The 13,415-nt window shown below is 52.9% G+C and overlaps 4 protein-coding genes across 4 annotated transcripts; 2 read left to right on the top strand and 2 right to left on the bottom strand.

Moving 5' to 3' along the window:
• Positions 1 to 1,452: 1,452 nt before the first annotated feature.
• PG986_009070 (uncharacterized protein) lies at positions 1,453 to 2,232 on the bottom strand (the record flags this gene model as incomplete). Its single annotated transcript, XM_066845292.1, has 1 exon — positions 1,453 to 2,232. One exon carries the CDS (start codon positions 2,230 to 2,232, stop codon positions 1,453 to 1,455), a length of 780 nt encoding a protein of 259 aa, XP_066697690.1.
• A 1,312-nt stretch (positions 2,233 to 3,544) lies between these two features.
• On the bottom strand, positions 3,545 to 4,686 carry PG986_009069 (uncharacterized protein; the record flags this gene model as incomplete). The annotated part of the gene is made up of 2 exons (XM_066845291.1): positions 3,545 to 4,001; positions 4,061 to 4,686. The coding sequence occupies 2 exons, from the start codon at positions 4,684 to 4,686 to the stop codon at positions 3,545 to 3,547; spliced, it is 1,083 nt and encodes a 360-aa protein (XP_066697689.1).
• A 515-nt stretch (positions 4,687 to 5,201) lies between these two features.
• On the top strand, positions 5,202 to 5,390 carry PG986_009068 (uncharacterized protein; the record flags this gene model as incomplete). The annotated part of the gene is made up of 1 exon (XM_066845290.1): positions 5,202 to 5,390. One exon carries the CDS (start codon positions 5,202 to 5,204, stop codon positions 5,388 to 5,390), a length of 189 nt encoding a protein of 62 aa, XP_066697688.1.
• A 1,227-nt stretch (positions 5,391 to 6,617) lies between these two features.
• On the top strand, positions 6,618 to 8,429 carry PG986_009067 (RNA binding domain-containing protein; the record flags this gene model as incomplete). Its single annotated transcript, XM_066845289.1, has 4 exons — positions 6,618 to 6,854; positions 6,912 to 6,941; positions 7,858 to 8,370; positions 8,427 to 8,429. 4 exons carry the CDS (start codon positions 6,618 to 6,620, stop codon positions 8,427 to 8,429), a joined length of 783 nt encoding a protein of 260 aa, XP_066697687.1.
• Positions 8,430 to 13,415: the final 4,986 nt, after the last annotated feature.

Here is a 13,415-nt window from a genome sequence, read left to right as displayed (position 1 = left end):
TGTCGCCAATTCTCTGGTCAAAATATATGGCCATGTAGTGTATTTTGCCACCTAGAGAATAACAGATACGGCCTTGGGCAACCCCTGCTACTCATACAACATCGCAGAGGCCGAATTGAGGGGAAGTGATCCATATAACGTATGGCTTACCGAGTAGGATTGTCACTTATCCCTATGAAATACGCGCGGCCATAGTATCGCTTGTTTTGCAGGAACTATCGCCAGATATCGACAGTCCCTTCTCGTTACGCTCTTCATCCCCGATGCCTGCGTCCAGCATGGACTCCTGGAAACGGTGGTTTGTTAAACAGGTAACGTCGTGCCAGGAATACTACCGTTAATGTTTTCTTATTCGCACAGCGGACACCACGTAGTTTCCCTAAGAGCCTTACGTGTCCGACCATACGTTGGTGGTCCCCGCCAGTACATTGTAAAGGGGTCAGAAAGAGCTACTAGATATATATATTGAATGTCCTTATCATCGCAGTTTATGTCACGAATGTTAAGTTAGTGTGCTGATCCAGATGTTGATAAGAGGCAATGGTTCCTGACCTCTTATGCTATATACATGTCCAAATAGATGCTCGTTTCCCCTGTCAGGCCGGGCAGGTAACAACATCCTTGAAACTTGACATTGCTGGCGACTCCCAGTCCCGTGCTGCGGCTGGCACTACTTGGACTCCCGCGTACCGTACCTACGATGAGGGGGGTCAGGGGGTTCGATCTGCTCCAGCCATATTATCTGAAATCAGTCTTCTAGTTCTCAATAGTTGTCTGGGCTTTATTGAGTTTTGCCATCCACTCTCTCCAGCCTCGTGGGAAATCCTCGATGATCGTCTCTCGACCCCGAGAAAACGCAGGATGTACTATTGTAACTGACGGAGCCCAAGCTAAGACTTGCGCGCGGCCGACAAACGAACAGTTGACTTGAGGACAGCCAACAAGGAAGTTGCGTGCCTGGCCGAATACACTTCTTGAACTGCAGCTAAACATGCATGGCAAGTCACCCATATTGATACGCACGATGGTCAGCATTGGCACCTGTGCTTGGCTGAGGTGCGGTCACGATTACACGCTGCCACATGTCGATAGCCCAACTCCGCAACCCCCATGTCCATCGTCCGATGGCACCTGGTTTTTCGTCAGTACGACGATAGGGCGCAACCTGCCAACTTGCGATGTCTACATATGTGAAATACTAGCACCACCCAATGGCTCTGTCAGTGAGGTATCCAGCAAAATGCTGCATCGTATTATCGCTGGTATTTGCCTCTACCCACTATCTTCTGATGGGCAAGCTGTCTATAGGTTCGACCAGGCACATTGATAGAGCCGCGAGCCCGTACAGTGTGTCTACCACTCTATTTCCTGCCGAAAAGATGCTTAACATCTAGTAGCCCGAGGTATCATTCGTTCCTTCGTGATTGCCGTGGCTAATCGGAGATGAGGGGATCATGTATCGGTATCCTCTGGCTGAAGAAAGAACTCCGATTCGTCTGGCGCATTTTCAAGTGCTTGTCGCCGAATTGCCCGCAGTCTACGCTTGCGCTCTAGCGTTCCTTGGGTATCCTCAAATTGCTGGTCCTTGATCGAGGGTGTGACCTGGTTTCCGTCCTGGTCAAACAGATATCGCGGCAGCTCTGTTGGCTCTTGCCTGAGAGCCCAAATTCCCTTGTTCTGCGGCCCGTCCCCCATGTGCCATACATACGGCTCCAAGTGCTCCTTCTCAATGTGAGCGCAGAAGGCGTCCTCGTCCTCAAACTCCTCAGGCTGCTGGTGTACTGTCTTTTCCGTAGTAGCCTCCTCGCCCACCGCTGTCTGCGCCAGCTTGCTGCCACATTTGCCCCAGCGACAAACCAGCGGCTCGTCCGCGTTACAATGTATGAGAAACACGTGTTTCCGCAGCGTGTCCATGTTCTGAAGCTCAGCCGGGCACTGTGTAAGCTGCCCCTTCGGATTTTCCTGGTGCCACTCGCAGCCGAAAGGCATGTATTTGGGGTCTGACCGTAAATACCACTCTCTAATCGTCAATTCCGGTGGCTTAGGCGGGCGGCCTCTTCTCCTGGGTTCCTGGCTTGCGGCTGCTGCTGATGATTTTGCTTTCCTTATCGGCTTATTGGCTGGCGTTGCACCTCTTGCGTTATGAGAGCTGTAAGGTGTGCCCGGTTTCCATCCCTTGGGGCGGCCTCTTTTACGCGGTTGTTGCGGTGTGACTTCTACCTTTTCGCTCATGTTGAAGATGGCTGCTTCGGCAGCTGGGCTTCCCCGGCTTTCCTCGGTTGCAACCTTGTAGGCAGCGCTATCTCTAGTGACAAGTCATCCCTGTCTCGCCGAGAAGCTGGGCTCGAGAAGAGGTTTTGACTTTTGCCTGATGGCGTTGGTGATGATTTGATAACGACGGGCAAGCGCGACCCTATGGGCGACGGATGAGAAAGGTGGTTTGCACTTTGCTGCCCATTTGGAAGTAACGATGGAGTTATGTCCGAAACGATGGGCACAATTGAGTCTTCTCGGCGATTGCCCTCTCCAGGGTAGCCGTTTTCATACGGTTGCCCATTGATATGCCCACTCGCATCCGATCCGCCTTCTACTAAGTCCTCGTCAGGTCGAAGACCCTCTTGGAGAGGCATGATGCCGAGTTTGGCCAATGATTAATTAGAAGGGAATATTTTCGGTCCCAACTCGCTGGATAAGATTGAGTGACAAGGGAGTGGGAACGGGTTAACAGGATTTATAAGTACAAATAAATAAAAATAAATTCAAATAATAATATTTTCGAATGGTTGTTTCAGGTCATCTTAAGATGAGATACATGGATAGAGATCGAGTAGAAATGGGTTGGAGTGAACACACGACGCGCCGCGCTCCCAACCTTAGCATTCATGCCTGCAGGGGCACATTGGATTAGTGTCAAAGCCCCAGTTTTGCCCGTCGGCCGTCTTGCCCAGCCCGCAAAGGCACCTACCTACTTTACTCGGACAGTATCACGGCACAGAGACATCCAATATTCACCATCACCTTAAAGCCCTGTGCATGTGCCTATTATTAGACATGGGCCTTCCCTGAGTCCCTGTAGATAAATGTAAGCATACTCGAGTATTGGCAGGGCATGGATGACAGCCCAGCTACTGCCCGGTCCGAGTCTACTGCGCTTTTCCCGGGCACTTTTGTGCATGTTCTTGACCTTGGAGCTCCAGCCCACGCACAATACAAAGCAATGGGTCAGTCAGCATTACTAGCATCATCAAGTATGTATCGTAAGAAGATAGCTCTTCCACGTAATGTGAAAGCTGTTGACCTGTTGACAATCTCTGTTGGGATACGACTGCTATAACTTGCCCACAATCCTGCCCAGCTCTCATCATATTGGAGGGGCAGTGGGAAGCTATTCCAGATTCGTGTACAATGTGTACGCCTCGGTGCAACAACTCCCTTTTTTTTCTCTCTCAAGGCGCCTCCGATCAACCAGTCCCTTGGCCTGTCTCTTATTGGTGATGTGCTCCTCCAAAGCCTCATCGCTTGGAGTTGACGTGAGGGAATTCCCTCAAGAACCCGAGGCCTCGCCTTCGCCATCACCAAAGTCGGGAGGCTCGGCTACTGTTTCCGTCGCTGAGGATCCATTGGCAGCGGCCGGTCGGGCGGCTTCCTTCTGTTCACGCAGAGCTGCCGTCTCTTTGCGCATCTTTTCTAGGCTGAAAGCACCATCGTCATCCTCATCTTCACCCTCCGACTCATTGTCCGCATTGAAACGCCAGTTACCGCTCTCGAACAGAGCACGACCAGTCGCCTCTTTGGCAAGTTTGGCTTGCTCTTCAGCGGCCTTCTTGCTCATGCGTTCTTGCTTCCACTTAGCGAAAGACTCGGGTGTGACGGGTGTAAGAGTTCCGGTAAGCTTGTGCCTCTCGGACTCCAAGAACTCCTCCAGGGTCAAAGTCTTGAGAGGAGATTTATCCAGCAAGGCCTTCTCGGCGGCTCGCTGTTCCTTGGTCTTCAGGACGAAGCTGTGGGGTGTTAGTGTCTGATAGCGTGCAAACCAGTGTTTTCAAAAAGAAATACTAACCCAGGTGGCAGGGCGTGCTTGTACTTGCAATTATTGCCGCCGTTCGGACATACCCAGAACCATCCGTATTTTCCGTCTTCGATGGCTTCAATGAAGTATTTGCACACCTTGTCGGTCGTGGTCTGCTGGTTGCCCTTCTTAGACAGGACAACACTCCGGAGTTTCTCCTCGTCCCAGTCATCGGAAGTCTCCTTCTTCTTCTGCTCTTCCTCTTCCGCTCTGCCATCCGTGTACAGATTGATCTTCTCTGTCTTGCGCTCGACTGAGAGATCGTGGGAGAACTTGCACTTCTTGCCCTTCTCGCAGTCTCCCTTCTTGTAGAATATGCAGACAACAGTCTTAGGGTCGACGCCGAAAGGAACCTTCTGGATTTGCGCAGGCCTGTTCAACAGTTCGGCGTTCTCCCGGCGGGCATCCTCGGCGGCCTTCTTCTCACGGGCCTTGGCTTCCTTCTCGGCGGCCTTGCGCTTCTCCTCGGCAGTGCCGGTGGCGGTGGCATTGATTTGTTTGATCTGTTTCTGTGCCGCGGAACCCTTCTTGTTCTTCATGCCGAACGTCTTGTCGGCAATCACCTTCGAAGCCGCGGGCTTCTTGGCCTTGGGGTCTTCCTTCTTCTTCGGAGGCATTGTGGCGGTTTGATGGGCACGAAAAATCTGGCCAAATTAGTTGGGCGTTCGATTAAACGGTCGTTTCGGTGTTGGGCAGCACGATTCGTCGGCAAAGTCGATTCCCTTCCCTTCAGGATAAACCAGTTCGACCTCTTTAAGTTGGTGGGTTGGCGTGGGGCAATGATGACCGCAGATTGTTGGAACTCCAATGGGCCCGAGCGCATGCGCTTAGCCACTTCAGCCACACACATTAGCCAGCCACTTTCATCTAAGCTGCTGCTGCTGCGTGGCCTCGCTGGCTCGCAACCACAACAGCTCACAGCTAGATCTACCTCGAGTCCAGGAAGCCATCCGAGACAACCACAGCCAAGGCATGCAATAATCGATTCGTATTTGGTATGAATACCGTACAAGAACCAGCTACCCGTTTCGCTGCGCAACTGGACTGACGTGACGCACCAGAATTAGCTCGAGAGATCCAGCTTCCTTATCGATATCAACTACAGCGGACTGAACAACAGACAATCGCAACCATGATTTCCGACGACGACTTGTACCGACTGGCCATCTTCCTCGGCTCCGTTTCCATGGTCCTCATTGTCGTCTACCATTTCTTCGAGATCAACTCGACAGAGGAGGGTGGACTTGCCGAGAAGGCGGCCAAGGCTCGACCTGCGCAACAGCCTGCCGCAGTCGGAAAGCCGGCGAGTGCTACCAAGTGAAGGGAAAGAGATAGCGCAATACCAACATATTTCGGGTTCAATGGGTACTTCGACCAGACTTTGGGGGGGGGTGCATTTGCCTGCCGGTGGCCAGCAGGGGATTGCAAACATGGGTGCGGAAGGCAGGAAGGCCTGCGTACACAAAAGGCCAATGCAAGCATCAATTGAGGCACGACCCATCGTTTTGGCGACACGGAAGCGATGTTCCTATATGAGCGCTCTGGTGATGCAGGCCTACAGAGCTACAAAGCCACAGAGCAGTGCGAAACCATACTGAGGCACACGCACCTCTGCGGCAGCAAGCAGATCTAATATCGATATCAACTGAAAATCAACAAGCCTTCCGTTGAGACCTACCTGTCTCGTCGTCGCTGCGCTCCAAACAAACTGATGATTGCTTTCTGGTCCTGGTGTTTCTTGAACCCATTCCCAAGTGAATATTCGAAGTAGGTAGAGGAACATGAGGAATTTGTAAGGAATCAAGTGAAGCATACATGCAAGCAGGTAGTCGCAGTCCCCTCCATATGCCCGGTGCTGCTGGGCTGGTGCGGTGCTAGGCTGGAGCTCTCTGATTGGGCGAACTGCATTGGGCCTAGCGTATCTCAGCTCCTCGCTCGCTCCTCCAGTCGCTGAGTCGCGCTGTCTCGCCCCCCTGCATTGATTGTATTTGGGAGGCATCCACCAGCCCCAGAGCTGCGGCCAGGCCAAGCCCCCCCCAAACCCAATCTTCTCAGGCTCCCGTTCAATCAATCTTTCCTCGCCATCCATCCATCAACATCTGCATCCCCCCCATCTTTCGTCTCGAAACTCTTTTCTGTGTCAACAAGAGGAATATTCGACCTGTTCTATTTTCCACTTCTTGTACCCGGCTGCATCCAACTTGTAACGCCTCGCCTACGCGCTCTCAGCACCTTTCCCCCGCGTGGTCTGACAGCTTTTTTCCCTTCTACTCAACTACTTTCTCCGCTGCCAAACATTCATATTCTGCCCAAAGTCATCCCCGACGCGCGGAATTACTCATATTGCCAATACCATCGCCTCTGAGATACTATTCAGTTTCAGTCGCCGTTTCACTCGACTCTAATCCCTTAATCGACGCACGCGAACCCTTGCGCGCATCTCCAAGCCAATTTCCCATCTCACCGAGTCGCAACTTCACACGAGGACGCGTCTCTTCCCCTCCACACCATCCATACCACACACTTGGACGCTATTCAATACATCAACATGTCTGGAAAGCTTGACCAGTCTCTTGACGAGATTCTCTCCACCCAGCGCCGCTCTGTTGGCGGTCGCCGTGGAGGAGCTCGAGGAGGCCGCCGTTCGGTCGGAAGGGCCGCTGCCACCGTCGCCCCCGTCGGTGGTGTGACCAAGACATCAAAGCAGAAGGGAGCTGCCGCAGCCAAGCAAACACCCGCCAAGGGCGCTGTGGCTGGCGACAGCAAGGTTGTTGTGAGCAACCTGGTAAGTCCTCGCGCAGTCCGTCAGTCTTCACCTCACAGTCATTAACAAACCACGCAGCCTAAGGACGTAAACGAGGCACAGATCAAGGTATGTTTCCACTAAGGCTTACCCTGCCGGTGGAATTTCATCGACTATCCATTTTTATCGCGCGCGCGTGCATCTCGAACCTACGATCTACATTGCCTTGACTTGATCCATTCGGTCAAGGGGTGTACGGATGTGGTCGCAGTGGAAGCTGTCAGCTGCCCAGTCTCCTTCACGATCAAACTGTGCACGCACCTTGCGTTGCAACACCTTGGATCCGAAGTTGAGCAGGTCCTTGTCAAACAAACACTACGCTCTGGCGTCAACCGCAGAAGGCTTGGCAACCCTTACTTGCGAGTTCCATCAGTGTAGACATGTCGACTATGGCGCTACTGATGACATGCAACTCCGAGGCTGGAATGGCTCTCTCCCCGAGGACGATCATAGTGAAGTCCAAGCACGTACAAGTGCTTCCTTCAACCTGCAACGAGCAAAGCAGTGAGCTACAGCAACACCTAAGAGACTACCGGTACATCTCCAGTGAAGTACAGTGGGATGCGATACTTCCGCCAGTTTGGGCAATCGGGGTTACACTCTCTCATGCCGTGATTGGCATCCTGCGCAGAGACAGAGCCTAAGTGGTTCCTGAACTTTACTTAAGTGAAGTTCATTGGGCGGAAGAGATTATGTCGGGCGTAATTTCAGGCGAGGCGCCATGGAAGTGGCTACTGGAAGATGGCATCTAGTGGGCGCGGGGGCTGAGATGTTGCCGGCTTACCAAATATGCTGTGTGTCGGGACGGCCCACTCCAACACTGTATTAACGCTCACTGCTTGCTCGTTCATGGTACTCACATGGTGTGCCACCAAAGGTGCTTGGCTCACATTCGCTAGCCGAGTAGCGATGCTTGGGCGATATGATACGAAACGCTTACCACCCGTGGATTTATTGATCACTAACATGGCATGCCCTTCAATAGGAGTACTTCATCTCGTCTGTCGGTCACGTCAAGAGAGTTGAGCTCTCATATGGCCCCAACAGCATGAGCCGCGGCATCGCCACCGTCACCTTCGGTACCGCTGATGGCGCGCAAAGGGCTTTCAAGGCTCTGAACGGCCTTTTGGTTGACAACAGACCCATCAAGATCGAAATCGTCGTCAGCGCTGCTAACGCCGCCATGCTCCCTGCGCCCAAGACGCTTACGGACCGTATTACGCAGCCCAAGTCACAGCCTAAGGCCCAGCCCAAGTCAGCTGCCTCTACCAAGAAGGACGCGGCAACCAAGGATGCCGGAGCCGGAGCCGCTGGTGCACGAGGCCGGGGCGGCCGTGCTGCTCGCCGCGGTAAAAGCGCTCGCCCTGCGAAGAAGACGGCCGAGGAGCTTGACTCTGAGATGGCCGACTATTGGGGCTCGGGTAACCCGAACGAGAACACCAACGGCAGTGCTCCGACCGCCGGAAACGACGACGCTGCTATGGAAGACGAGATCTCAGTATGTTATGACACAGTACAGAAAGCTATTGCAGTATGCTAACAACCCTTGAACAGTAAACGGTTTCATGACGAGTGAACCACCCTCGGACGACGTTTTATGAAATACACATTGGAGGGAGAGGCTGCTTGGCCCAAGGAGCGGCCTTTGGTTGGGTTGTCAGTTGCTTGCCATGGTTGGCATTATGTCGTCTTTGCTTGCGCACAAATTGTCACCTACGAAATGCAAACCGGGTTTTAGGGGGAAGGGTGGACTGGTTTTGCGTTGCTGTATCATTTTTCACACTGGCTTCATTTGGTACGCCAGTCTGAACAGGGTTTTCTTTTTCTTTTTTTCAGTGGTTATAGCGAATAATGAAGATGAAGCGATAGACCACGACCTTTTGCCTCCCAGAGGTGTGTGCCTGGTACCGATAACTTCGTAACTCGCAGAGCCTACCCTGTCCTCGCGATACTAGGTTGTAAATAGCTCTGTAATATATTGCCTTGCTGGTTTCTGAAGGAAAGTAACGTATGCCCATTCGATGTATACGTTGATTCTTTGTGCTCGGCTAGGTATGTAGCGTCAAACATGTTCGGCCGCCATGGCCTGGTAAGTACAAGCTTGCATCCGACTATCAACTCGGGTTCGTGTATCAAACGAATACAAGCACCCCCTTTGTTGGCCAGCTTCGAGACGATTCTGCTACTATGAGCGAAAGATGGATACATCGACCCCAAAGTATTAGCACAGTTGAGCAGTATTTCCTTCTACCTTTCCTTCGACGTGACGGTTCCTCATTGGAGTAATGTATGGTACCAAATAACCTCGACGACCGGCTCGTCTTGGCTATTATCATTACCATACATAAATGCATGGATCATATGATGTACGTCAGCCGAAGGCCTGTGTGCAGTTTTTGATTAATCATGCTCGGTGTGAACAAGGCACGCATACAATACCATGGCTTTAACCAGCCAGCCAGCCCCCTTGTAGAACTTGTCGACCTCCTATGGGGGGAGGAGGGGCGGGTAGAGAATGGTGGGTGGGAGTGGCTCGTCCTCCTTCCAGCTAGCAGGGTATCTTGAGTAGCACGAAGATATCCTGGACCAGGATAAGGTCCGAAGGACCCGAGCCGGCGGGCAAATCCACGTGTCGAATCGCCCCCGTGGCGTTCTGTCTCCCCGTCCCCTTCAGTTGTGGGTGGAATGTGGAAGACCGGTCGTTGGTCGGCGTCTATATCATCACATACGATATTCGAGGCGAGGATGGCTCGTTACGTTGCGGCCCGTCGATAATAATAATGGTGAGGATAACGTTCCTGTCATCAGAAACTAGACTGTGTTTATTAATCCGTCCCAGAAGGCGTGCCGTTAGGTTATTTGAGATCCGACGGACGTACACACATCCAACAGGTCCTCGGAAGGTTCATCTGTGCCAAGCACCTTGTTATCGAAACCCGATTGCGCCAGGAACAGCTAGGATACGGTACCACTCACTCTACAGCCGGGGCAATATGGGGACGCGGAGAAAACTTGGTCAAAGGGGCTAGCCAGCCAGCCCCTTGTGCGACGGTACATGCAAACTTCGTGATGATTTCAAGAACAATCAACCCTGTACGAAAGAGAGGGGGTGAAGCCGGGTTTCAAGGCAGACAGGTAGGTAGGTATGAATGATACGGTGGACTTGTTCCTGCTAGAATTATACACGCGTCGTTCCAAGCAAGCTCTGCTCTTCCCGAGTCGCCATCTCCTTTCTCATCTTTGACATACACTGGCTGGACTAACTCTGGGTGCTTGTTGCGGGTGGGCAATGAATTTGGGATATGATGCTGGGTATCGTACTGAACATCGCCAGGGCATGGATGCGCCAAACGCATCATTACCCGTGAACCCTGTTTGTGGCTCTCTGTGGAAATGCGGTTTGGTCACCGGGACGGTAGCCCCTTTCACAATATAGGGGAGTAGTTGGTCATGGATCGAAAGCTGGGTAATCATACGAGGTACCCATCGTTGTGGTTGCTGACTGCTCTCAGAGGTTTGTTTCCGGCGTCTATTATGCCTTGTGTAAGGAGTCTGAGGCAGAATGAGAGGGTGATAAGTCTCGGAAATGCGTGTTCGTACTTTAGCCGGCCCTCGAGAAAAGTGTCTTCTCTCCCCCGTCTTTGTGATGTGTCATACTGACCCACATGATGGGACATTTGTATAGGACTATAATACCTCGGTGGTGGATATGATGCTTCGAGCAAGAAAAATTTCAGCATTGATGCGTGTGTGTGGAACCCGAGATTTACCGGTGCATACTTGGTGAGTCACTCGCCTCTTGCAGACTTACTCCTTTGTCATTTGGCGAGGCTGGATGCAGAGAGCAGAAGAGCTCGTCGAAGGATGCGCTGGCAGCTTCAGCAGCCACGGAGCCGACTAAAAGGGAGGGGGGCCAGACTCACTCTGCATCCGTAGATCGGTGACCAGGCCATAATTCGCCGACATATGCACTCACCGGCCTGACTACACATATTCTTCAGCGGTTTCTGCAGCCATTTCCCTGCACCTGGCTTCCGGCTGCAGTTGGGCTTCTGGCCAGACGATGATGATAAGGGTGATGATGTTAGAGTGACGAAGACGAACCGGCCAGGACCCATCTCATGGTGGTTTGACTAGTCAAAGCTTTCCAGGAGCCTCGACTGGGTTTACTTGACGTTGGATGATACAGAACCCCGGCCGAGCCCCGAGCAAGAGCCATGGCTCATCAGGCATGCCAGCGTCGTCCACACAAATGCCAAAACCTTTGTGTCCAACCATAGTGGGTGATGGCATCGTTCACAGTAACATTCGTAGACATTCGATGTCGGAGCGGTTCTCGACCCGCCAAGGCCTTGTAATATTGCATTACGGCGCCAGGAGAAATCCTGGCTGGCTCGTTGATGACTTGATGATGACGGATGATCTGCAGGTACTCTCCGCCCTCACAACTTGGTGCTCCGGGAGCTAGTAAGTAGTAAGTACGTCGAACCCCGGAACCAGGGAATCAGTAATCTGGGCAGGGTAGGCAAGCCTGTCATATCCTGCGGCAGGGAAAGGAGTCACAGCCGACCTGCGACGGAAGGAAGACCGCCACGAATCACAGCGGGAGCAGTTCCAATTGGGCCCGGTTTTGCTGCTCGTCCGGATCACCTCATACGACCGCATATCTTAGTGGCGACGCGAATACTCGGACCCCTAAGCCTTTCGCAGGCGATCAATGGTAACCCAGATGTTACATGACAAGCATGACTCGGTCTGGGCTGACATTTTTAGCAGAATGGTGCGCGTTTTGACAGCAGGTTGTGGAACTTTTGGGCGAGGAGTAATCGCAAAGTTTCAGGGGTCAGGGTCGAGGGGTCGAGGGGTCGAGGGGTCGAGGGGTCGAGGGGTCGAAGGTATGGATATACCAGTACATACTTGGAAGGACCGCATGTCTGCCAACATCTACGCAGCCAATGGCACAGAATTCCAGCCGCCATCTTCCGCCCCAAAGGGTGGAAACTGTATCATCAGCGGCCATGGTGAAGACTCCCACCAGTATCCATTACACTGCACAGATAGATAGGCTGTCAGCCACAACCCCACCAGGGCGGAGCGCCTCTGAATATATCGGGATGCCACCTTGATGCGATCGTTCGGATAGCCACCGCATGTATATATAAAACAGCAACTATTACATGCTTCCAAACTCACCAAATGTAGAGGAACCGCATATGCCAGGCCCCAAATGGGCTGTCATCTCCTTGTGGAAGCATGGTGGCTGACGGGAGGTTGCATCAGCTAAAACAAAGCGCACTTTTGACAGCTGCCGCTCCACAAACGGATAGGAAGACCGCAGCTTCTCCCCAACTGACGTGAAATCCGAACCATGGCGCCTGGGCAAGGGCTTCCAAGAGCCAAGACCAACCTTGGCTGAAAGAACGAAGGGGCAAAAAAGGAAAAGAAAAAAAGGAAAAAAGGAAAGAAATGAAGATGTCGCCAGCAGATATGAAGGATTGGCGAGGACATCGTGATCGCTGTTGCTACGTTTGTAGCCAGCAGCTTTGGAGACTGCGGTAAACGCAATATGGCAGTTGGTAGAAAGGTGTCCCGGTTCCGAGACCACACGCCATGTGCATGGCTGGCCACCTAGGTAGGCTATATTATGCGCCATAAGCGTTGCAATGGCCGGGAAACGGGACAAGATAGCCATTGGGCACGAGGCATGGCAGCGGGATTGTCGAGAAAAGCAGAGCATGGCCATGTCAAATGGCAGTCGCCGCAGCCTTCGCGGAACTAGCGTTGCGGCAGGAGAGGCGATAGTGGCTCAATCAAAGGCCAGGGCGAACGTGGTATGCATGGGACCCACGAACCGTTATCTGTTATTTCCTGAGGGTGTTGAGCTCGGCGCTCAGGATACAGGGCATGACGGGCGGAAGGGCGACCGTTAATCTACCATCTCAGGAAACATTCGATGGCGCCGTCGCATTGCACCCAGATCCTGGCATTGGTGGGCGGGTGGTACATCCGGGGATTCGTTGGGCGAACCAGCGTCGGCGGCCCAGCAGCCGGGTTGGTGAGAAATGTGACAGAAGAGGGTTGCAGATTATAAGCGGAGGAGGCATACTCGGGATTTGTAGCCGAGCCGCCGTTCGGCACGATCATAACCACATCAGCATTCCATCAGCCAAGGGGAGAGGCCAATGGCACTTTGGATTTGTGGTATGTGTGACCGTAGGACCGTCGGTAAGTATGTAGTAAGTAGGCAAAGGATGAGGAAGAAGAGGTTGGCGGCTCGGGTTGCACGCCTCAACAACGACTCGGTGAGCTGGATGCCTAGTATGGCATGGCATGTAGTGTGTATGGAGAGGTGTAGGGCTCGATACTTGCCGAGTCAGCCTCCAGTGGGCAAAAGAAACGAGTGGGCGTGCAACGAGCGTGGAACAAGCTTAACGGCCAGAGTCACGGCGGCTATTGGCTGGTGCTGCCGATCACTCCCCACTCCTGGACATGCAAGGTCGGCCATACAAATGCCCGGACGGACTTGGGACGCCTGCACCGCCT

This window comes from Apiospora aurea (assembly GCF_038362705.1).
Source record: "Apiospora aurea strain CBS 24483 chromosome Unknown utg000006l_segment0_segment0, whole genome shotgun sequence".
Lineage (NCBI taxonomy): Eukaryota > Fungi > Ascomycota > Sordariomycetes > Amphisphaeriales > Apiosporaceae > Apiospora > Apiospora aurea.
Note: the sequence above shows the minus strand (reverse complement) of the source record. Positions and strands in the feature narration are given on the sequence as shown.